The sequence below is a fragment of the Geospiza fortis genome, unplaced genomic scaffold (genome assembly GCF_000277835.1).
Source record: "Geospiza fortis unplaced genomic scaffold, GeoFor_1.0 scaffold27, whole genome shotgun sequence".
Classification (NCBI taxonomy): domain Eukaryota; kingdom Metazoa; phylum Chordata; class Aves; order Passeriformes; family Thraupidae; genus Geospiza; species Geospiza fortis.
Window position 1 is genome coordinate 3,956,557 of NW_005054329.1, and position 26,944 is coordinate 3,983,500.

A 26,944-nucleotide genomic window follows, 5' to 3' on the forward strand; every position below is an offset into this window, starting at 1 on the left:
TTAGTGCTGCAGCCAGAAATTCTGGACTATGGGAAATTTCCACTGCTCTTTGTGTGGAGTGCATTTTTGGGAAAGAGAAATTTTGGGTTTGTTTGTTTTTTCTTTATTCCTGCTAGGATGTGTTTGGTTTGTATTAATTCTTCTAAGCTGGAGGGTGGGGAGACAACTGCCCTGGAAAGAGCACTGAAATTCTCCTGCTCTCCCTGCCATGCCTGCCTGCAGCTCAGTCTTGGATGGGGAAGAGGCTTCCATCTGATAAAATTCCTTCCTGCTGCTGTGCTATTGTTGCAGTTAATTTTATGAATCCCATTTTTAACAGAATACTCAGGTTTTGCATTGTCATTTTGCTCTTTGTCAAGTGCATGGGTTTATTCCATTCCTTTTTTTTTTCTCCTTTCAGCAGATGGAGAATATTACTCTCTTTAACTTGTTCTTTTATAATGTGAAGTGGATATCCTCAATTAATACACTAATCTGTTTCCTAATTAATTCCCTGCGGTTTTCCTCTCTTTTTGCTGGTACATTGAATCCTGAGTGCAGTTCTGTAAACTCAGTAATTTGATTATTTAAAGGAGAAGCCATGAATTTCATGATAGAGGCACAATGTTAAATTCCAGGAGCAAATGGATTCTCTTATTGCAGTTTAAAACCTGCTTGTTCCCGGGGTGGAACTGCGCACTGCTAATAATTCACTCTGCTAAAATCCAGGCAGATTGCTGTCAGCTTGTCCTGAAGAGAAGTGCAGCGCTAGAAATCTGACACATACACTCTCCTACAAGCACTTGTTGTTGTATTTTTGTATGCAGATGTGATGGCAGGGTGAGCATCAAAACATCAACCTGCCATGAAGGGGATTTGTGTAGCAATTTCTCTCTTGTTTTCAGTGGAGGCACTGGTGTATCAGACAGATAAAGGGAAGGGGCTCTCCTGCTGCTTGGGAATTGGTTTGGCTGCTGCTTTGGGAAGCAGCTCCAGGTGATTTTGCTGTCCTTTCTTTGGGGTGGTTTGACACTGAGCCCAAGACACGACAGCAGTCATAGGAAAATCTAAAGTCACTCTCGTTTAACTTGATAATTTAATTCTGAGCCCACTCCTTCCTGCCCCCCCAAAAAAAAAAGAAAAAAACCCCAAATTTTAAGTATCTTAATGGAAGTATTTTACTTTATAAAGACCCTAGCGCAGGATACTTCCTTACCACTGTGTCCCACTAAATAGAATTTTAAAAGCTCCATAGTAGTTGCAGTCCCAGTCAGTATCTTGCTGATATTCTCTCTTGCCCTAAAGAAAAAATGATAATAGAGGAAAAAGTGCTTTTAGTTCTAAAATTAGGGGTTCATCAATGCAGTAGTTAAGGTTGTTGAAATTAATTTTGAAAATTACTTTCAGTTGTAAGATTTTCCAGCCTTTGGGTAAGTTGGAGCAGTAGCACACATAGACTGTTGTGGCAGAACCCATATCACCTGCAGAGCTCAATCCAGAATGCTCAGAAATCCCTTTCCTGTCTCAGGATTTCTTTTCCACAGCTCAGGTCATTGTTTTTGCATTTTGATAAGATTGTGTCACACACATCACTGTGCCACCAGTCCAGTGTGGCTGAGAGGAAAAAGGACATTACAAAATTATGTGGGCACCAGGTTCTACCAAATCCTTTGCTTTGGTTCCTTGTGAGTTTGGGGGTTCCATGACAACAAATATGCAGAAGCCAACAATGCCCAATGCCAGTCAGTCCTAAATGGGATTAACAGTTTGGTTTGGCTCCAGAAGGGCTTGTGAGCATCTCCCTTCAGTGCAGACTCAGCACACAGAATAAATGTCACCTTTTTCCTCCTCTGCAGTGCCAGACAACCTTGTCCTGAAGCTGCTGACAGAACGCCTGAGCTCCCTGGACTGCCTGAGCCATGGCTGGGTGCTCTCAGGCTTCCCCAGGGATGTGGAGCAGGGGGAGCAGCTGCAGAAAGCACAGATTAACCCCAACAGGTGAGGCAGAAATCCAGCCATCACACCACCGTGGGTAGGAGAGGTTTGTTTGTGGAAAGATACAGATCTTTGTTGACATGGTTTGTGCTGCTGCATCTCAGTTTTGGTTTTCTTAGCGAGGAAAGGGGTCCTGCTCCTGGAGAGGAGGAAATAAAGCCTGGCCTGACAAATGCTCCAGATGGCCAAACTGTGGGAGAGAGAAGAGGTTTGTTGTTCTGGTTATTTGTTTGAGTTGCCTCTAAAGCCAAACCATAAGAAATGGATTAAAGTTTGGATTATATGAGAAGATGTATTTTATTTGCAGCAGGAGGGGGGGATCTACATCTTCTTTCTTCAGCATTGACATAATACCATGGAAATATATTGGTATTGCAGGGAGCTCATTATGAGACTTTTGGCTTTTGTGAAATAATTAAAAACAACATGAGAATTACATTTTATTTGAGCTATGATGAATTGTTCAGAAATGTAATATGAGAGACATCAGCATCCAAAGAGAACTGTTACGAGTGCCAAGCAAATAAAACAGAGTTACTTTTCACAGCTGGTCCAAAGGTGGTGAGGATTTAAAGTGCTGGTGCACTCATCAAAGCTGAGAGGCTTTTCTATTCCATTCCCTTCCCAGCCCTTCCTGGCTCTGTCCATCCCACTGCCTGGCACAGTGGCCATTCCAAAGGCAAGCATTGGAAATGTGTGATTTTTCTGCTTTCACAGAAGATGTTCTTACCTGAAATGTAGTGGTCGGAGAGGTGCATTGCCCACATCAGTGTTTAATTTGGCAAAGTTACTCTTCCTGTGTGATTGCCCTGCATTCCCTCCTGTACAGGGGGAGGAGAAGGATGGAAATGTTGGGGGTGAGTTGGAGAGAGAATAGAGAGAGTGCAGAGGGAGGGAGCTCTGCATCCATCAAGGTTTGAAAAGAAAAATGTGTGAAAACAGCAGTAATTTTATTTATCCAAAGTGAGACTTTGCCTCTTAAACAGGAACCCATTGCATGGAAAAAAATGGAGAAAGAACCTCCAAACTTGTGTTGGACTCAGTGAAACATAATTTCCCAGAGATTATTCTTCTTGTGCATTTAGAAGGAAGGTGCAGAATCCCTGAGCACTCAGAGCCCCTGAGATCAGTGTGAATTCTGGAGTGTGCCCCTTGTGCTCCTTCACAGGATTGGGACCTCATCAAGGCAGGAAGAGCAACTCATTAGAGAAGTGGATGGGTGGAAATTCAGCACTGATCCATTTGCTCAGCCTCCCTTCACTTTAAAGAGCTCTGCACATTCACATCTGAGTTTGGAATTTGGTCCCTGTTTTACACAGGGCTTGAAGTGAGGGACAGAAATAGGCATGGAGCTCCCTGATTGATCTCAGAGCTGATATTTTCCATGAAGCTGAAGTGGTAGGGATGTGAGAGAGAGGGGGTGATTATAAACAAAAGGACACATTGCAGCACAGGATAGCAGGGCAGTAATTCAGTTTCAGTTGTGATGCTAGTTATAAAACACTATCTGCAGAGGTGGTGTTTCTGACATCAGGAGAAAAACCTGATAGAATTATAGCCTTGAAATCAATCTGGGAATAGGATGCAGAAATCTATAAATCAGACACAGAACAATCTACAAAGTCTCATTTTTAGGAGGGCTCAGTTGATGAAATTAGATTAAAATAAATTTACATATATATCAAGTTTATTATTAAAATCTAGTCACATCAGTAAACAAAATTATTTGTGAAAGAGAATGTTACTCTGCTTTTTGAACTCAGAGTAGACCTCTTTGGCTGATCAGAACACAGAGTTATTGTCTGCTTGTCAAGTCACAAATCTATTCCTTAGAGCTAATAAATGGTTAGTGTTCAAATACTATGTTTTATCTGACTCCCACCTCATAAAGCTACCACACATAATACTAAATTATACAGCATTGAGCAGGATCAGTCTCCTGACTCCTCCATCTTACAGAAGGAAAAACAAACCTAGTAATTGATGGTAGAAAAGAAGGAAAATAAAGTTATTTGAAAACAAACAAAATGGGCTATAAAGTTTGTTAAAATGTAATAATAAAAAAAAAAAACCCTGATACAGCATCAACCACCACATCCAAAGAACTGCTCTGGAACAAAAAAGGAAAATAATTCAGTTTTCACTGAAAAAGCAGGGCTTTCTTTAAATTAGAATTTGCAGCAGAATGAGGGTTTGCTGGTGGAGTGGCGCAGGAAAAGCTGCAAACTCTGTCTCCCAAAGAGCCCAGAGAGGAGGGAGGTGCTCTGAGCTCCCCCTGTGAAGCAGCTCCTGCCTAAGTGGACAGGATCCTGCTGGCATTGAACCCGGGCAGCCTTCAGGGCAAATAAGGAGCTGGATCTGTTAATGGCCTCTCAACTGGGACTAAAAGATTAACCATTTATTGCCATTAACCTCTTAGTGCCCACCTGAACGGGAATCCACAGCCACAGGGCGGCTGCTGAAGCTCTGACACAAAGCACTGGCTTCACTTCCTCACCCAAATGAGTGGTTCAGCTGTTTTAATTAGTGCTTAAGCAACAAAAATAAATGTATATTATAGCCATGGGTGGTTCTACTGAAAGCTCAGTGTAATATCCACCAAGGTGTTTTTTAATCCTTTTTGCTCTCTCTCAAACTTGGAGTTAAAATAAGATTTAGCAGCAGCAGGGTCATGTTGTGAACTTCTGGTTGTCACCTTCAGCTGGTGCCTGATCCTTCCTCTGCTGGGCCAGCTTGAGGCAATCAGAAATTTAAGGATTCCCTGAGCCAGAGGATCTTCTAGAAAACTTCTAATCACCCCTTTTCCTTGAGTTTATAATCTCTCTTCAAACCTTGGGGCCACCAAATCAAGGAGTTTCTTATTTCACTGGGTGTCATATCAAAATACTTAATAATATTTTTTCCAGGTGCATTTCTTCTCTTGAGAAGCAGTTACAGACATTCCCTGGTCATGTCTTCCAATGCTCCTGATTTTCTAAGCCTCTTGTATTTGCCCTTCAGTCACCTTTTTCCCAGACAAAGAACCTTGATCTGTTTATCCTTTTTTTTCCTAGAAATCATTTCACTCTTTTGATCATCCTCTTCTCTCCCTCACTGGGCATTCCAGCTTTTTTTTTTTTTTTTTGCTAAGGTGGAACACCCAGAACTGCATTTGAGGGCAGCTCTGTGTCCTGGAGGGGGATATAATAAACATTTTTATTTTGATCTTAACTCCATCACTCATAATTGTGGATATTCTGTCAGGTGTTACTGGGGTAGATTTTGGAAGAACACCTTCTGTGTGCAGACTGTGGTAACTAAACAGTGTCTCTTTCACTGAAAATACACCAAAAATTTACAAAGTGTGAAAAATCTCAGTCCAAGCTCAGCAGAGATCTAAAGAGAGCCTTTAACTCCAGATTTCTGTATTGAAGTTGGAGGCAGGTTTGTGTTGGAGCTCTCCTCAAGCCCTCCCATCAGTGCCAAAGGCTCTGCTGCTGCCTCTCCTGGGATTGCCCTTTCCTCCTCCATTATTTCTTTGGTTTTGTCCTCCTGATCTGAATCCAGGGTCAGTTATTTTGCTTTTCAGTGTTGGTTAATTACATTACAAATAATACAAGTGAACGGACAAAGCTGGGCAGGGGAGGGCTGAGCCAAAGGATTGGCCTAACAATACATCCATAATATATTTGTAATACCCATTTTTCCAAAATTAAAGTTGTTTCTTTCTCAGCAGAGAAAATAAACAGCAACAGCTTCTCCAGTGCAAGCTTTCCAGCAGGGTTTTATTTGGTCTTCAAAATGATGTGGCTGTGTTCCCAATTATGTCATCTTTTTACATAATATATTTAAAGCTTCTTTTTCACCACGCTGCTGAGAACATGTATTCAAACAGTTTAGGATAATGAAGTCCTAATTTCTAAGGAAGAATCTTTGAATATGTTGAAAAGGGAGAAATCAGAATGGGGAAAGAAAAGCGATTTTTTTTTGAGCTACTTGGTCTTTACATGGGGCTTTCATATTTCTGCAGCTGATCCCAATGTGGATTAGGGATAATAAACAGCCTATTAATGGAGGCCTGAACTAGGAAATGGAGTTGGAATCAGCAGTAAAATTCAATGGCTGGTGAAGGTTAATAACTCCATTACTATCAGCTCTATTTTTGAGCCGTTTGAAGAGCTGGGTGTTAGCCTTACCTTACTCCTCATTAATTGAGCTAATAGAACCCCAGTGACCCCACCATGCTGCCATTATCTGAGAGTTTACCAGACATGCACTGGAATACTTATCACTGAATATGTATTCCTCAGATTCATTTTTATATCAGAAATATTTTTTGTTAAAGATCTCCTGCCTTCACGTTCCTTTTTTGCCTTTTCATTTCTTTGCTGCCTTTTGCAATAACTACTTATTTGGAAATTACATGTAAATGACTTAATTAAATCCCTATCAAGGAACAAGCTAAATCCCAAAATAGTTGCATCAAGGAAACATGATAGTGATTGAAAAATCTTACAGAGCATTTTAAAAACTTTGACCTAATTTAAATGATGGATATTGTGTGTTTATAATAGGTGTGGTTTCAGTTGATGGCATACAAAAATCTGATGAGTAGCAAAGAAGAAATGTTATATCTTATTTTCTCCTCATTGTAAGGCAAAAAACCCAAACAAAACAAAGCAACAAGAGAAAAATGATGTGCTAATCAAGGGACTAAATCAGTATAATAAAATTTGCCTGCACCAGAGAGAGAAACTGTAGGAAAAGTCCAAGTGAACTATGTAGGATTTGGATTAATTTGTAAAATAGTAAAAATAATAGGCAGCACAATTCTCTGTTTCAATCATTCTCTTTTTTTTTTTTCCTCAGCTCACTCTTCCAGCCATTCTGTGGCTGCTGCTTTAGTGACTCTTCATTCTCACTAATTGGTTTGGGTTCATTTTCCCTTTGCATTTCAGTGCCCCCATCTCAGCTGGGCTCTTCTCCTCCATCCCCAAACCAAACAGGTTTTTGGTAAAAACCAGGGGGCAGCTCCTGCAGAGCTCTGGGATGTGTTTGTGGAACAGAAACTCTCTGGGAAGTGTGGTTTAGGTGAGGAATCCTGATCTGTGCTCCCCACCCGGCAGAGACACTGCCCTGAGGGTCCACAGCCCCCTGGCCAGGGGGGGAATCACAGCTCCTCACCCAGCCAAAATCCCAGAGTTTGCTGGGCAGAATCAGCAAATCTTCCTCTCACCTGAGACTCTGCTTCACTCAGGGAGTGGGATCAGTTAAATTCAGTTTGTACTGCTGTAGCCTTCTCTAAGATACAGGTCTAACTTAGCGATTGTCTTTTCTCTTGTGTCTGGGCATTTGTCCTGCTGGCTAACAAGGTTGTAATTAAGTCATTTACCTTTGTCTCCAGTGCAAAGAGGCACCAGTGGGCATGGAGAGATGGGCACAATATATTCAGGAATCTCCCATTCCCTCCCATGTCCCTCTGGCAGGAGGGCTCTGCTCAGCACTCCCAGGGGTTACACCCAGTGCAAAAACTCACCCTCATTTTTTCTGTCCACACAAACCCAATGGAAGCAGCTCCTTGTTCAGATTCCTGAGGTTTAGCCAATCCTTCCTCTCCATTCTCCTCCTCCTCCTCAGACTGTGCTCTCCCTTCCTTCCTAACACTCCTCTGAACAGAAGCTCTTGCTCTTAAATAATCCAATAGATAGAAAATTGGATGATTACAATAAAAAGATTATGTCACTTGTGCTGCACATTCTGCCTGACCTATATTGGTCCCATAAGAGCCTTTCTCTCCTGGGGAGAAGCATTAATATGCATCTTGAGCCAGCAATAACAAAACATCAAATGCAGTTTAAAAACCTTTCTGTGGGCTTTCTGTAGGATGCTGCATTTGCTGTCACGAGCTGATTTTGCTCCAACAAGAATAGGAGGTATATTTGGCTTCAGTTGTGGGAGGCAGGGATTATTTTTAGAAGTTACCTCATCTCATACAAGCTCCTTTTGATGGCTGGAGTTTGTGTGGTGAAATCCTGGATGCAGCAATTAAGGAGTGCTCTGATCTCAGCAAGCTTCCAAAGTCTCCAGGAAGAGAAAGAAGAAAAGCTTCTACTTCTAAGTCAGTATTTTTATTTTTACTGTTATTTTTAAGGACCTAACTCCACATGCACAACTCTTTCATTCCTTTTACTGCAGAAAGGAGGGAGATTCTCCTGCAGTAACTATCTCTCACAAATGAGGAAACATTAGGAAACCTGAAGACTTTCTATCCTGGTTGCCCTTACTTTGGAACTATTTCTCCTGAAAGTTGCCACCAACACCAAGGCTGCATTTCTGAACTCAGCACCAAACTGGAAAGGGAAAATTCTGTAAAAGCAGCAGAGTCTGGGCTAATTTTGATGTTTTTTTGGCACTGGTAGCAAATTTTAGGCAAGACAAAGCAAGGCAGTCATGTCTCAGTCCAATGACAACTTTGTGCTACCAATCTCTACAAATCAGCAAAGGTTGTTCAGGGCATTCACCCCAAACACAACTTTGGTTTAAGGAATGGAGTGAAACAGCCAAGGAAATCCAAATGTTATTTTGAAGCTTTTTTGTAATGAAGATCCTGGTTTTGAGAACTGCCTAGAACCAGAAAAACTTTTGCAAAATTAGTGAGGGAGGAAAACTTTATATTTAAAGATATGGAAGCATTTTAATTTAATTAACCAGGGCCTTTTCTTTGCACTGGTAAGAGGATGTGTGTAGATAAAACTGAGGAGAGTTTTGCATGTGTGAGAGCTGTAAATGAAAACATTTAGTGGCTGAGGAAGCACGAGGGGAAAGGAGGGCTGGCCAGTCTTGTCCAGCATCTCCCATCATGATTTCTTCAGTAGTATGGTGGCTGAATTTGGCTGAATATTCTTCTGAATAAATGCACTAAAGCCACCCATAAATCTTGTACAGGTTAAAACCGAGTTTATAAACTCCTGGAATTCAGAATTTCTGAAAAATTGGGGAGAATTTCAGAATTTCTGTAAAATACATGATTCCTGTAAAAACGTGGACAGGATTTTTGTGCCAGCTGTGTTTTGATTTAGTGATCTCATTGGATCTGGGACTAATTCCAGAGTAAGTCTTTACTCAGAGCTCATGTGCCAAAATTGGCCCATGCAGAAAACCCTGAGCAGAAGAGGAATTTTGCTGCCTTTGCTTGGGTTCTCCAGGCTGAAGGAGGACAAGTGCATCAGTCTGGAGCAAATATAATACAGTTTTGGTGATTAAAACTGACAAGGAATATTGCATATTGAATGGAGACTGGTTTGTCATTACCACGAGGATTAGAAAGTGTAATCTTCATTAAAACATCAGTGGATTTACTGCTGTTTGCCTTGGAACAAGATATTTGCTCAGAATTTTCTAGTGAGTAAATTTAGTGAGTGCAGGGCAATTTAAGAGAGGGGAACTGAATCCTGCCGTGGTTAATTCTGCAGGAAAGATGTGGGGATGATCCCTGATGTCTGACAGAGGCACTGGATCCAGTTCTATGGACTTGGATCACCTGCAGTCACATAAATGTATTAATCACTCGAATTGGCCTCCTTTGGCTCAGGTGTAAGAGGTGACCCAGGGCTTTTATGCTTTACAAGGTTCATATTTTCTGTCCCTCAACCCATTATGTTTGCAAAATTCCATATTACAGATTGCTGTCCTTTGAAATACACTTTGTGAAAGATTTTTATCTATTCCACAGAGGCTTTTAAACATTACCCTTTCCTAACAGGTTCTGTATCTCTTAGCTCAGTGGGGCACTGCCATGCTTTGATAAAAATAATTCTTAAAAAATTGTGCTCTGTCATTCTTTTGACATAATGCTGGATTAATATCCCACTGATATTCACTGAGTGAGCAATCCTGTTCTGTTGAGAGACTGACCAAAGGTCAAGGTACAGAAGGTTAAAAGAGTAATGGTTTCATTTAACCTTCTAGTAAAAGCTGCTACTTCTGTGAACATAATTTAAGCTGATTTTCAGGACAAGTCTGTAGAAAAGGTTCCTCCTCACATACTTGCAGTGAAATCAAAGGATTCATATTGCCCATGAATGTGCCCCAAAGTTAAACAGATACAAAATGAAGGAATAATGTGGTTTTTTTCAACCCCTTGAGTTCTGTGCACTCTTCAGTTTGACTTTTTTTTTTTTTAACACTTTGCAGCAAGACACTGAATGTCCAAGCTAAGTGGTGGTGGGTGTGGAGAAGCTGCCATATTTCTGTAAAGTTTTCTTTCTCCTTTTGAAAGTCCCATTTCCTCACAGAACTCAGTCTCCAGCTGCACATTTCTAACCTCCATGGATGCACAGGTTTAACTGGCACAGGAACAAATCCTGAGCTTTCATTCTACCAGCCAAAATAGAATTTACATTTAGAAATTTGCTGCCTTTTTAGAAATATTACTGCCAGACCATTACACTGAATACCGGTTTTTATTAACTTTCTGTGAATAAATTGCTGGCATGCATTTTACTTTGTGATTATTAAAGAATTCAGTGAACTCCAGTTTTGTAATTAGAATCACAGAATCCTGAAGGTTGGAAAAGATCTTTAAAATCATCAGATCCAACCTTCCACCCAGCACCACCGTGGTGTTCACCACTAAACCACATCCTCAAGTGCCACATCCACACATTTTTGAGCACTTTGAGCACTTCCCTGGGCAGCTGTTCCAATGCCTGACCACCTTTTCCATGAAGAATTCTTTTCCTACTATCTCAACTTCCTTTGGCTCAACTTGAGACCATTTCCTCTCGTTCTTACAGCAAGTGTGTGTTGCTCAGAAAAATCTTGTGATCCAACGCAGCCAACCCAGTGGTGGCAGGAGAAATAATTGGACATCATGACATGGGGAATGGAGGAATTAATTCAGTTCTTAAGGTCTTCTCTGTGCATCTCAAACCTGGGGATTTTGATCAGCTTCCCAACTGCCCTGTCTGCCAAAGCTTGAGAGGAGCTTCCTTGGATTTATTAAGCATCACCTTGTTTCACTGTTAAGGGCAGGAGAGCTCCAGCATCAGGCTGGATATTTGGGTTTAGTTCTTGTCTTGTAGGATTTCTTTTCTCCTGTGGTTCCTAAGTTTCTCCTGGTGATGTCTTCCTTCACCCCATCCCTACCTGACCCTGCTCTGGATCTGAACTGTTGTTTTACCTTGTTGATGGTTTGTCTATATTTGCTTTAACCAGATGCCCCTCTTTGCATGCAGCACTGGGACTCATCCCCTCTCTCCTATCAACAATAATTAGCCTTGTAAGACTAATGGAAGAAATCGTGTCTAATTACCCTGTTGAAGGCCCAATTATGTTATTAACATTTGTGGGCTATAAGCTAATGATGAGGAGAGCCTCTCATTTGCATAGCATTAAGTTAATTGAGCTGGAAGCTATGGGGTGGATGGCAGTGATGAGAGCAGGATTCTGTTACAGAATGGATAATGATGACCAGAGCAGGACGATTCACCTGACAGGTTTATTAATTAACAGCTATCTGATTACCTCAAAGAAATGGCAAGTGGCAGTGCTTCTGAAGGAAGCTGCAGTATTTTTTTTAATGAAAGGTGCTCTATCACTGTGGATGTTCTGGGGTGATTTATGGTAATGGCAGTGTAAGCTCTTTCCTGGAAACCAACACAAAAAGCTGTTCTGGTTTCCTCCCTGCCCTTAAAAACATTCTGCAAAGGGCTGATATTTGTGAATATTCCTCATTCTTGCAAGGTGCACTGAGTCTGTGTGCTGCTGAGTTTGTGTGGTTTGAATTTGGACTGAACTGTGAATTTGGAAAGTTCTTAATTGTTGGGTAACCTGGAAGCTTTGCCCTCCGAAGAACCAGAGGATGTGATTTTGTAAAAGGGGTTTTTCATTATGGTGTTAAGCAGGATTCTGTGTATATTAGTGGGGAAATAATAGAAACATTCAGCTTTTCACATTTTCCTGGTATGTGCAAGCTGCAAGTGGAGATGAGTGCCCTTTCCTTCAGCTTATTTCAGGGTACAAACAGTCATGCATAGTGGGTGGGCCTTTTAAGGAACAGGAGTCTTCATTTAAAGCAGTTCTAAGAAGAAAAATCCATCTTTTTCTTTTTTGTTAAACATCAGATTCTGTCTGATTAATTCCAAACACATTGTAATTCACAACAGGTTCAGACAGAGTCTTGTTTGAACTAGAGTATCTTTGAGGGGAGAAATCACTCTGTTTAAAAGATGCCTGTGCAATCAATCCAAGAGTGAATAACTTCCTATGCAGTTACTCATTATTAGACTCCCACACCTCAGTCATGAATGGATCTGAATGTCAAATACAGTTTCCAGCAGAGCTTTTATATTTTCTTCATCTACTCTGAAGAGCCCATTATTAAATCCCATGAGCTCCAGACCTTACCTAGTGACTGAAATCCTCAGTTCATCCTCAAAAATACCTTTGACCAGACACATCTCAGGAAAAAAAAAGAGAACACTACAGATTTTAACCTTTCAGATAATGACTTTTGATCCATTTAAATGGCCTGATGATTGGTGTGTCAATAGTAATAGACTTGTGGAGAGCAGAGACCTACAGATAAGTTGTATTCACTGTTATTTTCATAGAATCATAAAATATCCTGAGCTGGAAGGGACACACAAGGATCAGGGAGTCCAACTCCTGACCCTGCACAGACACCCCAACAATCCCACCATGTCCCAGCTGTCCAAATTCTCCTGAAACTCTGGGGTGCCCATTCCCTGGGCCACCCTCTGGTGGGTGTTTTCCTAATTCCCACCTAAACCTCCCCTGGCACAGCTCCAGCCATTCCCAAGGATTTATATGCAAGAAGTTTCCCTGTATTCTGCATCTGGCATTTTTTGGGCACCAAGGAGCTGAGAACATTGATCTGATGCTGGTAGAGAGGCCAGAATTTCAGTTTAGTTACTGCATAGAGACATTGACAAATCACCACAGGCTCTGCTGGTCAACAGGAGAGGAGAAGAAAAATGAAAAATCAGAGTTGAAGGAAGTGATCAGGGGGAACAACTCCTGATCTGAGCTGTTCAGTGGTCCTGGCTCAGAGCTGCCAGGAAGAGCAGATTCCAGGGGATTGAGGGTTGATTATTCCATGTAGCTGAGCTGTCATGGTCACCTGTGTGATGTGGAGCAAGTCAGAAGCATCTGTGTGACATTTCCTCCATCTCCTTCCAGCCTGTGATGGTTCAGAGCCTGTGGTTGTGTGGAAATCACTGGGAGAGGTTGTTCAGGACAGCCAGCACAATGAATGAAAGCCTTTAATGGAATTTAAACCCTCCATGTCCTCATTAGCTTCCTGTAATCACCAGCCCACACAGTCAGTGTGCATGGAAATATCTTTACCATATAAATTAGATTTTCTGCAAGGTGTTCTGTGGTTCACCACAGTGCCTGGCTGTGTGGAATAGGCAAACACAGATCTGATAGAGCAGGAATTATGTATTTAATTCAGAGTTCTGTATGGAGTGCTCATAAAAGCTTGATCATGATAGAGGGGCCAATAAACATTTGGGAACATAAATATTTCTGTAGGAAATGGCTTTGTGAAGCATTTAGTTGTTGAGTAATAAGAACAACAGAGAAAATCAGAGCAACAGAAGCCTCTAGGTACTGATCTGATGGGTTATATATGTTGCAATGATAATCATGGTGAGGGAGAAGTTTTATGGGACCAGGAGCAACAAATACATCGAGTCCTGCCAATTTACTAATGAATTCATTTTTCTTGTGCTTGCCCCGCTTGCTATCCCTGCTGTTCAGAATTCAGCTTTAAACCTGAAAAGCAGTGGATGGCACCTCAGAGCTGCTCCTCTGAGTTTGTGTGAGCTGAGTGTTTGAGTCTTGGGCCATTTCTGGAACATCCATTACTTGTGTATTTAGGCCCCAGTCCAGCCAGACAACACAGGGACATATATTTTAGGAAACCACACATCAAAAAGTGTTTTAAATGGCCAAATTGTAGGACAAAGCATTCTGGCAACACAGCTGGTGCTCTGTCAGTCTGTGGGCTAGAAAATAAGAAGAGAACCTGTAAGAAAAATAAAAGCAGCCTAGGAATAGCTAATCAGGTTAGAAAGGATGTTTTGGCTGCAAGGATTTTTAGGGCTGCAGAGAAAAATTGAATAAGATTAAAAAGTGTTTGTCCATCCTGCCTGACAGATGTGGGGGAAGATGGAATCATTTGTTACTTCTCTGTTTTTCCTCTGAAAACAGCAGCAGCAATGAGCTGGCAGGCACAGTGAAATGCAGTTAGCAAAAGTAATGGGAGTTGAAAGTTTGACCTTTTGTGATGGAAATTTGATATGAAAAAAGGGTCTTTTGATAATTTCTCTATCCAATCAGATATGGGAGATGTCTTGATCCTGTTTCCTTATTTGCATGCTGACTGATCTCATTTGAAAACCCAATCATTCAGAAATATTGGGACGTCAACAGAAATGTTACAAACAAGAAGTTGTTTTATCTGAAAGGTCTGCAGGATGTCATCTCTTGTTTTTCACTCCAGTGGCCTGATCTCTTCTTCATGATTCCATGTTTTTATTGGCAGGATAAGTTGAACATATTGAAATGCAAATAGCCCTTTCCACATTGAACTGAAATATGGGATTTTTTTCCCGTATGATTGATTGTATCCAGGGCACTTCAAAAGACACAAAGAAAATACTTTCTGCAGTGCCTCTGATTCCTTGACATTGCCAAGTTCTGACGTTTCCTGTTAGCAATCATTGGCACAGAGTGATTCCTGAGCCTGCTCTCACCTCTGCTTTTCTCCCATGTGCTGCTCACTGTTCTGGGACACAGCCTGAGCTCAGTTTTCTGCACAAACACTTCTTTTGTTATAACCAACACTCTCTGTTGCTGTCCCAGGTGCTGAATGTCAGAAATGCAATTGAATGGATTTTACCAATTTGCAGATGTATTTAATCCTGCAATGGGTACTTCAAAGCCCCCCAGGATCACATCTAGGGTGTAGAACTGTCCCCATGATTATCTGGAAAGTCAGATTTCACTGCTCACTTAGGTGAGTTTAGGATCAACTTTATCTCCCAGACAATTTAACCTTTCTATTTTCTAGAGCTGGCAATCCAATTTCCATTTTACTCAGCCTCCCAGTGGGTTGATGACAAGTTTTCCAGCTGTGTGACTGGTGTCATTATTCCTTATTTTGGAGCCTACCTGTTAAACCAAGCCAAAGTTTTGCATCACTTAACCCAGAAACTGGGGACAAACTATCAATGTATGGTAGTCCTGAATAAAGGGAATTATTAATTTTTTTTTATTTTAATTTGCATGCTTTTTGACATCAGTGTCAAGCTAGATGAGAAATCTTTTTTCTTTAGCACCACAATTTTTTTCCACCCAGACTGCCCTGAGCTAATCTGAGTGCTGCCCTGGGAAATGGGATGTGCAGCTCCTTCTTTCTGGGGCCACTTAGGTTTGCTCTGCTTTTTAGAAAAAAGTAACTATTCACTGAATGTAGGATCTCTTGCTGAAGACTTGCAAAGACATCCTGATTTCTGGTGGAGGGCTCTCCATAAGGATTGCTTTCCAAACCCAAATCCTGGGTTCCAAGGATCCCAGGATTTGGGTTTGGAAAGCAAATCCAAATCCCAATTCCAAGGGAACAGGTGCAGGGAAAGGGATGAAGCAGATTATAAACTTTACTTAATAACTTATCTTGGAAGTTGCTGAGCTGGTTTTTGTACAACACTTTGGAATGGAAAGCTCCAAATTAGACAGGTCAGGGTTTACCACAGGGTCCCTCAGGTGGGTGACCAAACACCTTGCCAGGGGCACATGGAGGTCTGCAGTCTTCATCACTGAGTTAAAGAAATCCAGTATACACCCAGCTTGTTTACTTAATAGAGTCCAGGGTCTAACCACAAAGTAGTGCCAGTGTGAGATGTTTATCTGATGGTGCCTAATTTCTTCAGCAATACCTCTGGATATGGGCTGGGGATTTCACTGCAGGAGGAACGTGCCTGTTTGACTGAGGAGTAACTTGACTGATAGGCCCCTTCAAATCCAGAGAATCTGTTTAATCAAACCCTGTGGCCTGTCAGCTGTGGGGGAGTGCTTTGTGAAACAGCAGGAATGGCAAATTCCCCCATTCCTTGTGCAGCAAACTGGAGTTGTTGGGATGAGCAGCTCTCGGAATTAGACACCGAGCGTTCTCCCGGATGGGAAATCAACCCCCTTCATCTCTGGTGTGTTTTAGAATATCAAACCAGCTAAGTTTAAACATGATGTGTTATTCTTGATAACCACAGCAATCTAGCTCTTCCTTGCTGGGTTTTTTTAATGCACTTTCCTCTCCACCTTCCTCATTCGCTCCTCGGTATTAGAAAAACAAAAAGCAGCTCAGCGCACCAATATTTTCTCCACGGTGAAGTCAGCATAGAATATTAGTGTCCAAAAAGTTGTAAAACAAAAGACTATCATATGTTGCACCTTTTAATCATGTAATTGCTGAGTGACATTTAACTCTGAGGCTTTAAGTTACTCCTTTTCAGCCAGCCTTCTCCTCGTGCCCCTCTGGTCCCTCCCTCCTCCCAGAGCAACCTGCTTTTTGCAGAGTAGTGCTTTAACTACACTGAAGTTTGGCTGGGCTTCTACATATTACAGCAGCAACACGAAAGCAAACAATTGAAGTATTTGAGAACAATGAAATATGTATGGCTATCTGTGACAGCCCTATAAAGCAGAGCAATTAGCCGCGTAATCCGAGAAAGCCAAAGCGCCCGGCAGCCCACGGTTCCCTATTAGTTAAATGCTTTTTGTACGTCCTCATCCCATCAAATCAACTAACACTTCCTTTAATTGGTTCATGAATTATACAGCTCGGGCTGCATTATAATTTAATCACCAGTAAACATTCCTGGGGCCTGCTGTAAAGTGTATAGCGCTCATTAATTCCTTAATTTCAGCAGATGGAAGGGGAGATCGGATGAACGGTGGCAGTACAGAGCGCCTTGGGCAATGGAAGAAGGAAAAAAAGGTGGGGGGCCGTTTAGATTTTTTAAGGGCTGTCAGAAACTCAATCTGTGAGCTGTCAGCAGCCTGGACCCGCTCCCCCTCCCTGCCTTCACCCCACCTACCGCTGCAAGTGACTGACGGATTCATATGGAGCCTTGTCAAGCCGTCTTTAAACATCAAGCCAGCGGGTAAACCAAGCCCAATGTAAATTAATTCTTGTCTTACGGGCCCCCCTTTCTCTGTCCCCATGAATATTTCATGGCGGGCAGCATAAATATTAATTCTAATAGCTCTGCACAGTGGTTATTATTTCTGTTTTATGACAAATATTCATAAAATATTCAGGAGCCTTTTTTAGAACATTTACACACTTGATTGTGAAATTTTCCAGCTTCCTGGGGACACAGTAAACATATTGGGGTTCTCTTGATGGACTTTTTTCTCTCTTAATTAATACTACGCTACATTAATATTTAATCAGATTTAGTTTTCCTTTCCCCACAAGTGAACCCTATTACATTTGAGGATTTATTTGACAGTATTTAAACAGGGAATTTTTATTCCCTATTATGAAATTGGTTTCCTTTGACACATATATAAAATGACACATTATAACCCATTCTTTTATTCCCTCCCCTTGCCCCCAAATCACACACTTTTTCAGTGTCAGTTCTCTTATTTATTTTTACATACCAAATATCTTACTAAAGACAAAAGTTAGTGTTTAAATGTTGGGGGTGGGGGTTAAACATCATTTACTCTAAATTTGATTCCGTTTATTTAATGAAGAAGAAGAGGATAGGTTTTACCCTTGTTAGGAGCAGGAGGTGCTGGTGCCAAGCTGCAGACAGGTAGCAAAGGCATCAGTCCTGAGATGAGTTTGCTGGTGCTTAACCCCGGAGTTGTTGCTCTCCTCCAGATTTGCTTTGCAGAATCTAATTATTGCAGGGTTGCAGGGATCTGAGGAAACAGGTCTGCATTTGGGGGAGAGGGCTCAGGTTCCTGACCTCGGGCCTCTGGGGCTGCAGATGCTGTGGATTATCTGAGGAGGGGTTTGATTAACCTTGTGCAGGGCAGAAATGGTGCCAGCCACACTTCTCTGAAGCACTGCTGGCTGCCATCTTATTCTGTGATTCATAAAGCACCGCTGGAATGAACTCCAGGGGGAATGCAAAGATGCTGGAATAACAGCTGAGAGTAAGGAGGAGGCAAAGAATAGAAATGAGGAGAGAAATGTAAAGCAGTTCTGAATGCAGGTATTAATGCATCCAAGCCACTGATTGCACACAGGAAGAGTTAATGTTGCCTCCTCCAAAGAAGCTTTAAAAATGCATTGAAGCCACTCCTACAAGCACATTTGCTCTCTCTCAGAGTGCTCTGTAATGTTTGCACAGCCCCAGGTCCTGCAGACCATGGAAGGGCTCTGGGGTTCCTTGCTGCTGTGGGTCCATGGAGCTGCTTTGCTTCATCCCAGCTCCAGACCCAGTCCATTGCTGTGTCACACAGGCAGCACTGCCTGCTCCCCCTGTGTGAGCCACCAGGCTGCTGGGGTGGGACACAGGAGGGACCCTGTCACCTCAGCTCATCCAGCTGCGGGGCTGGAAAACATCTACCAGAGGCATAACTGGTGAGGGGAAGGAATATCTGCAACCACAGAGGGTGTTGTTCATCTCACTCCCCTGGCCAGCAGCCGTGTCCTGGGAATAGTGCCCCACTGAGCTGCCTTTTGTAGTTATTGGACAGAAATGCATCCATTTAAAAAGATCCAGAGTCTGGAAATAGCTTGTCATGCCATGAATCATTGTAAAGAGCTCAATGAGCAAAACACTTGTGCTGATTAACCTGGGTTTTAGTGTTTATGCAGTGTATTTTCCCTTATGGTTGAAACCTAGAGGGTGAAATTACTTCCCAAAATAGAATCAAGCATCAGAATCAGAAGATATCCCAGAGTTTGAAAGAAATCAGTGAATAAAACCTCCCAACAGCTCCTTCCATGAATAAGAGATAAGGATCATTTTATCCATTGCAGAGACACGCAGGAGGAGTATTTAGGGTAGGGAATAAAGTGTGATTCATGTTGAGTCAGGGGTGCAGCCTTTGTAGTCTGCTTACCCATGGGCAAAACACCTGGTGAGAGCTGCACTGAACCCTGAGCAAGCCTTGGGAGGAGGTAGATGGGATCTGTGTAACCAGTTTTCATTTTTAAGAGGGGGATTGGGCATGCAGAATGTGATTGTGGAAATACAACGTGCTTGGCATCCTGTGTCTGGGCCATGGTGCTTGAGAAGAGGCTTGGCCAAGGTTTCAGGTTCAAAGTGTATTTTTGCCATAGGGCAGGGGATGCTCTTTAGGGGAATTGATTGATCCAAGTCAGTATCTCTGGCTGCAAAGTCAACAAAGCCAAAATGGTCGGGGTTTTATTTGGAATTACTTGGATTCAAATCTGAACCTCCTTGTACCTGTCAGGTTGGACCACTAACTTGATTTCTCATATTGTTGTGATCACTCAGTGGTCCTACCCAAGGAAAAGACCTTTTTGCAATGCTGATAATTTTTGTACCCTGACCAGAGCTGCCATCCAGCTCTTTTCTGCTTGTAAAATCCAGAAGTTGATACAATTTTGTGCACTTTTGGGAACTTTTAAAAGTTAACAATATGGTCCGTGTCAACAATGAGAGTCTTAGAGTTTACCCAGATTCATGACAGTTTTTAGAGATGGTTTTGTCCCTCTGCCATCAGTCCATGATGCCCCCAAGGCTTTTCCATGCATTTGTGAGACCTCTGTGATTTCCTTCCCCACCTGCTTTGGCTGCTTTGTGAACCAAAGGGAGGAGCTTGAGTTTGTGCCAGAGATCCCTCAAGGATTGTACCTGTGGTGGCCTTTTAGGACCTTCTGCATCCTTACACTCCAACCTCAGCTCTTTCCCAGCTTTATATTTCAATTACAGAACTTGCAGCCATTGCATTGCCACAACAGCATCCTCCAGGAGATGTTTCCCATGAGGAATTGTGCCACAGCATCAGGAGCACTGTTGTTATCTCCATATGGAGTAAGATATTCTGTGCCTCATGAAAGGCACAATTATTTATAGCCTTGAATTTGATGTTTTCTATTTGTCTGCCTGAAAATGAGATAACTTTTTGTCTCTTCCTCTCTCTTTCTTTCACTCTCTCCTTCCTGTTCTTTTTGCTCTGATTTAGCTGAGGGTCTGTCAAAGTTCTGCCAGCAAAGTTTGCTGTAACTTTGACATCACACAGGCATCTGATCTTCACTTTTTTTCTTTCTTTATTTTTTTTTAAAGCAGACTGATGTGGTACGTTGTAAACTGCCAGGAGCACTTGCTAATTTAGTACTTAATGACGGTCACAGAGAGTGTTTTTCTTGCCCCTGGAGAGGTTTTAGACACAGCTGGGGTAGATTTGCCACTATCAATTATGCACAATTTTAAACAAGAATTGGCCAGCAGGGGCCTCTTTTTTTTTGCAGAGTGCAGAGCATGAAGAATGGGAATATGGCAGCTGGTACCTGCCTGAGACAGAGAAGATATATAGGAGTCAAGAAAATAAGGGAAAGATTAATAACTTACTATTTTTAAAGTTGCAGCTTCCACTCAAAAGTTTAAAAGCTGCATTAAAAGTGGCCCAGTATTGGCTGGTGGTGTATTTCTGGTTTAATTCAAGCATCCTAACTTTGTTGCAAAGCTTGGCCTGGCCCTGGTATAGCCACAAGCAAGTGAGCAGTCTCTGTTTTTAAAAGCCAGATAGGGATCAGGATCCTGTCTCAGATGTCCTGTGTTGTCTTTACATCCTTCAATGCAAACAAGGTATGGATTTGATTTCATGGTATGATCTGATTTCACAGACAGTAGTTCTATAAAAAGGGCTTGGCTTTGGGCTCCACTCCCCCAGTGTCACCATGGGAAATGCCAAGGATGAGAATCTGACCTGAGTAAATAGCTCAGGTCTAGAACAGCCAACATCTGGCTGCATCTAGGTCGGCCTCAGGAAGCAGCTGTGCTTGAATGCCAGGACCTGGCTGCCAGGCAGAGCTGCAGCTCTCTGGAGATGTGAAGGCAGCTGGCAGGGCAGGGCAGCCACCCTGGAAAGGGACTGTCCTTAGCAGGAGCATTCCTCATTCCCTAGCACAGGACTCCAGGATTCAGGCACACCTGCTTCTCTTACAGCAGCACTCAAAATGTTTCCCTTCCAGGTGTCGGTTATATCCAGAAAGCAGGAAAACCACCAGCAAATAAATTCTTGTGGGGACAGCACTGAGCACTGCCAGTTGTTAATAACTTGGATTAAGTGGGTTGGTTGCCATCTGGAACAAAAGCAGCTCAGGATTAGCCGAGTGCTGCTGTGTAGGTCACAAATCCTTCACTTATGGCGTGGTTGGGACACATTTTTCCAAAAATCCTGTCTCAAATTCCGAGGTGAAATAACACCCCTGCCACCCCAGCTCTTCCCTCTCCTCCCCCATTTGCCAGGGGAAGCATCAGGATGCCCTGGTGACCTCCAGGCTCTGCGATGCCACTGTCTGAATAGCCAGAAGTGGCTGGAATACTCTTCTGGAATGCCAGATGGCTGCTAGGAAAGCAGAGTTTCATTCCAGCTGCTAGAGCTGGAATACATTTCATCACCATCCAAAGGCAGCAAGTTCTCATTTGACTGGGTACACAGTGAAGGTGTCATCATCATTATTAATTTGTTGGAATTTAATCTCTCTAATGTATCTGGAAGCTGCACTAGATTAGATAAATGATGTCAAGTACAGTGAGGAAGAGGCAGGATTCTGACACACGGATTTTTTTGTGCCTTTTAACATTTGTGTTCACAGTTTTATCATCTATAAAAGCTGACAGGACTGGACCTTTTCCCACATAGCCCTCTCCTGGGAGATGGAACAAAGGAGAGAGGACAGAGCTGTGCTTAGGAATCTCTGGTTTCACTCAGTGGCAGTCAGGGGGGACATTTATCCTCAGAGACCTCAGAGGCTGCACCAAGTTCCCCCCACAGCCTCCAGCTGGATGCCAGCGATTTTTGGTTGCCCACAGGTGGATTCTGACCCTGTGGCAGTGGAGTGAGGATCCCTGGTGGCCCTGTGGCCAGCCCTGCCCTCCCCTTGGTGCTGAGTGACACCACTCCCCTGCTGCAGCTGTGCTGGATGCTAATCCAGCAGGGGAATGTCGTGTCCTTTGATATCAGGCTGTGTTTCCTCTCCTCCCTGTCTACCAGTTCTGATGACATCTGTTTCATATTTCCCCTTGATAGGAGCTGTGACATTACAACATACAAAGCCTGGCTGATTCCTAAAGTGAGTTTTACAGGGATTCCTAAAGTGAGCTTTACATTTGTGTGAGAAAACCACGCCTGCTGTGTGGAAGGGGCCAAGCTCTGCTTGGAGAGGAACCCAGTACTTGCAGGGAATTGTTCCAGTTGCTGCTGGATCAAGGTCACAGGTGCAGCCCTCTGTGTTATGAGGATTTCCAAAAGAAATCCATCAGATGTGTTACCTGGGCAGTTGGAAGGCCAGCTTTGTCATGTGAGCAGAGTCACAGGAGCCTGAGCAAGGGACAGAGGCCAAATGTTGCTCCCAAGCACCTTGAGGAGCTGCAGGAGATGGATCAGATAGCCAAGGGTAACACTTCCCAGCCTGCATCCATGGAAATAGGCTTTACTCCTGTGAGTAAACCTCCTGGGGCTGCCTAATAGACTGTGTGGGGTGTGTGTCTCCTTCCAAATGGTAATAAAGCTTTCTGATTGGAAGTATTTTAAGTCTAGACTGTAGTTCTGTCAGTGCTTTTCCCCTTCATCTTTTTTTTTTCCCCTGCTTCTGAACGATTTTAAACTGACAGCCCTGGGAAGTGCTGTTTTCTCTCATCTGTGGGAGATGTGTGGAGTGGCAGGGTGAGGCATCCCACCTTGCGCTGGAAGGACCCTTGGGTTGGGAGTTTGTGCTGCTGCGCGGTGAATTCTGTGCGCGCTGTTACACAATGCACGTGGGGGAAAGGAAATGCACATTAGCAGGGATGTCTGCACCCTCCCACATCTCCCCCACACTCCTCTTTAATGGTGACACCAGGCTGGATAATAAGCAGCATCTTGTTTGGAAAAGAAGGGAGTCTCAGACAAGGCTTTCAGAGTTCATTTTGTTGGCAGCTTTTTAAGTGGAGTTTTTTAGGCTCTTCTGTTTCAAATCCCATAATACTTTTTGTGTTCCTAACTATGAATTACGACAAGCTTTCTTGATATGCCAGGTTATAATCCTTCAGTGGGTTTGTTTAGCTCAGGATATAATAGGAAGCTCTATCAATTATCATGACTGTATAAATGTTGTTCCTCTCTACTAGAATATTCATCTTGAGACACATCATCAGATGTTACCTGTTGTGACAATCACGTTTTTGTGCCATTGTTGGGCAACAGAAACAAAGAAAAACAAAATGTTAAGAGTGTAAGGGATAAAAGAGTGTTGAAACTGTTGTTCTTTTCCTGTCTTTGGAATCTCCAAGATCTTGAATGTTTTATTCCTGGCTGTTATTTTGTTACCACAGTGTGAATAGAAGTCATTATCTGTAAACATTTGAAAAGAGAGATGATTTTCATAACTTTAAATCCTACAAAGGATTCTAGTAATCTGCTATGTGCATGCCAAGGTAAAGCTCAGCCTTTCATCTGGTCTGATCCCACCCAGTCAGTGTAAAATGTTCCTTTGGTGAATGTCTAAACCACGCAGTATCTCCTGTGAGAAGCAGACAAAAATGAAAACAGGAAGCCTGGCCTTGAAGGCAGCAGCAGGAGAAGGTGTGTTGTAAAGATGTATTTACAGCCTTCAGCTTGTGCTTCACTGGGAAAAATTCTATTCATAGGTTCAAAGGGAGCCTTATTTTTTATTTTGTTCTGAGCTAATAGTTAAATGTGATCTTTGTGCAGATCTGCTCCAGTCTCCAATGGCTGGGGGACAGGGGATTCATGTCTGCTCATGCTCAGCTGTTTGTCCAGAATTTTCTGCTGAGGAGCTTTTGAGCACAAATATAAAATTAACAGGGGGACTATAATGAACCAAAAGAGCAAGGAATCAATGTGGGATGGGCACAGCAGTTTATATCAACAGTGGGGTGTGTCTGGGTGCATGTGGGTCTTGTTGTTTTCTGGTTCTGCATCCTTCATCCATGTAGGGCATTTGTGTCATCTCTGAAATGGGTTGGCAAGTCCTGCTCCATCCCCCAGGGATGAAAAGCTGTTCCTGGTGTGGGATGCCCCCAGTGACACCGTGGGGCTGCCCCTCTGAGGTGCTGAGCAGCTCTCCCTCGCTCAGGCTCAATGGGAACTGCAGATTCTGATCTTCAAATGAAGCATTCAGCATTAATGTTTCCTTTTAGCAGTGTCACCAGCAAGGCCCAGCCGTGCTGAGCTGCTCCCCGTGCCCTGGCAGTGCTGCTGGAGGGGACAGGGAACTGTCAGCAGCGTCAGGGGGCTTGAGTTCTGTCCTAGCACTCATCCTGCTCTGAAGGATGGGAGAGCAGAGGATTCGCTCTGGGGGACACAAGGGCAAAAGGAGTGGAAGTGGACTGAAACAGCCAGAGGAAAATCCCTCTCATGGGCACTGGAGAAATGCATAATTCTGGCAGACAAGCTCTTTCTCTGTCCCTGACAAGAACAGCAAAGGTTTTTATTTGCCTTTGGGGTCATTGTGATTCTGTTTGCTGGGTTGGGAAGTGGGTCTGGAGAAGTTCAGAGGGAAGTGCTGGGGTGCTGAGCAGGGACAGACTGAGAGGCTCCTGCTGCAATTCCCCCAGCCTGAGCTGTCAGAGCACCCAGCACACACAGCTCCTGCCCTGCTGAGCCTGCAGACCAAACAACACCTGAGGAGAGGCTGTGCAGGAATCCTGGGCTCACATTTGTGACTCTGCAGCTTTGGGGGGACCCGCACTGCCCCTCCTCCTTTGGTGAGGATTAACTCCCACTCTGAAGGTCACAAGTGTCACCATGATATTTTCTGAAAAAAGCCTTTGCCAGGATTTTTCTCCTGAGAAGCTGAGAGGCCTCAGAAACGAAATGTAAACAGTAATTATCTGCTGCTGTGGAATGCAACAGGTGCATCGTTGATTGGTCCATGTTGGTTGTTTCTAATTAATGGCCAATCACAGTCAGCTGGATTGGACTCTCTGAGAGTCACAAGCTTTTGTTATTCATTCCTTTCTATTCCTTGCAAGCCTTCTGATGAAATCCTTTCTTCTATTCTTTTAGTAAGTTTTAATATATCATTTTCTTATAATATATATAATAAAATAATAAATCAGCCTTCTGAAACACGGAGTCAAGATTCTCATCCCTTCCTTCATCCTGGCACCTCTGTGCACACCACCACACCCCAGTGCTGTTCTCAGGGTGTTAATTGATTTAATTGTGTTCTCCACAGGGTGTTTTTCTTTAATCTGCCCTACGAGTCCATCATGGAGCGCCTGTCCCAGAGGAGGACTGATCCTGTCACTGGGGAGAGGTGAGCACTCCTGCCTCATGTCTAACGTTTTCCTCACTGCCAGGGAGATGAAAGCACCAAATAGGCTCCTTAGCAATCTAAGGAGCTCAGGAATGCTCTACTCCTGCTTAGGGATTCCTTAAAAGAACAGTTAAAACTTTCATAGCTCCTGAAGCACCAGCCCACCTTCCTTGCTGCAGCAGCAGCTCCTCAGAGCAGGGGGTTTGAATCCTGGTGCCTGAAATCTACAGCAGCAAATTGCTCAGGTCTGACATTTGAATGGTAACTCAATTGGTTGGGAAAATAATGCTGAGGGAAGATGTCTGCAACCTAGCTTAAATGCAGATGGTTTTCAGACATTCCCATGGGAATTTTGAAGGCTTCCCAGCTGGGGAAAATGGAAAATTTGCTGCATTTTACTTCCCCAGGCTCCTGTGATGGTCCTGTCCTGTCTGCTGGGAGGTATTGATGTGTTCCCTGCTCAGTAGAACAAACTCGTTTGAGTCACTGTAAGGTTGGCTCCTCTCACTGGTGCCACATCCCCTGGTCTCACCAGTGACCTTCAGCTTTCCTGCCTTCTCCACCCTTCATTTCCAGGGCACAAGTCACAAATAAATTTACCTTCCCAAATACCCGCTGGAGTTGGCAATGTGTTCACAACTTCACTTGTGGCCTGGTTTTATGATTCCCCACACATACATTTTAAACCCTTATTTTGCTTTTCCAAAGGCTGAGAGCATCCTATTGCATCAAAGACAAATCCTGAACCCTCCAAGATTAAGGCCATGAGGAGTGGATTTGTCCCAAAGTGATGGATGATTATTCAGACATCTCACTCGAGGTGCAGCATTAACTTGTGACAGCAGCAGTGATTTGCTGTAACTGCTCTCTTTGCTTTAGTAATGAGCAATGTGGTTCTTCAGCAGAAAGGAGCGGGCTGAAGCAAATCATTCCCACATCTTTGCATTTCTTATCATTAGGATTAGGCTGTTCAGTATCTGCTCCACTTCACACGCTTCCCTCTCCCACACTCTGGGGTTTATTCCTCACAAATTCTCTGTGAATTGAATTCTTTTAGGTGCTGGGTCTAATCCTTGGCATGTGTAAATCCTGCCCCTCTGGCTGCAGGGCAGGGGGTGGCCTTCAGCTGTGCCCTAAATGATTCCCATGTGGAAGAACTCTGTGTCCACATTGTCCATTCTCCTTGGTTTTGCAAAAATTATCAGGAAAATGTTCCCAAAATTATCAGGAATATATCCCAAAATATCCCAAATTTCAGGAAATTCGTCTGTACAGGAAGAGGGAAAAGCTGGTTTTGTGTTAGGGCAGAGGAGATGTTTACTCAGAGTTAGGATTGCCAATTCTATCAGGGAATTTGAACACTTGATTGCAAAGGAACTTTCGGAGGTTGTTGGGAGCCTTTGGCAATGCAGGAACATCATCAGAATTCCTTTGGTGTCAGCTGAGCTGGGCTGTGGCACTGCTACAGGACTCTGAGGATGAGAT

At 43.1% G+C, this 26,944-nt stretch overlaps 1 protein-coding gene across 2 annotated transcripts in view; it reads left to right on the plus strand.

Annotated features, from left to right (window-relative positions):
* Nucleotides 1–26,944, plus strand: part of AK8 (adenylate kinase 8) — a 65,004-nt gene that overhangs the window by 36,872 nt on the left and 1,188 nt on the right. For both annotated transcript variants that reach the window (XM_014307138.2, XM_031057251.1), the window contains 2 exons: nt 1,836–1,977; nt 25,379–25,459. In XM_014307138.2, coding sequence (XP_014162613.2) covers nt 1,836–1,977; nt 25,379–25,459 — 223 coding nt within the window. The remainder of the gene's footprint in view (nt 1–1,835; nt 1,978–25,378; nt 25,460–26,944) is intronic.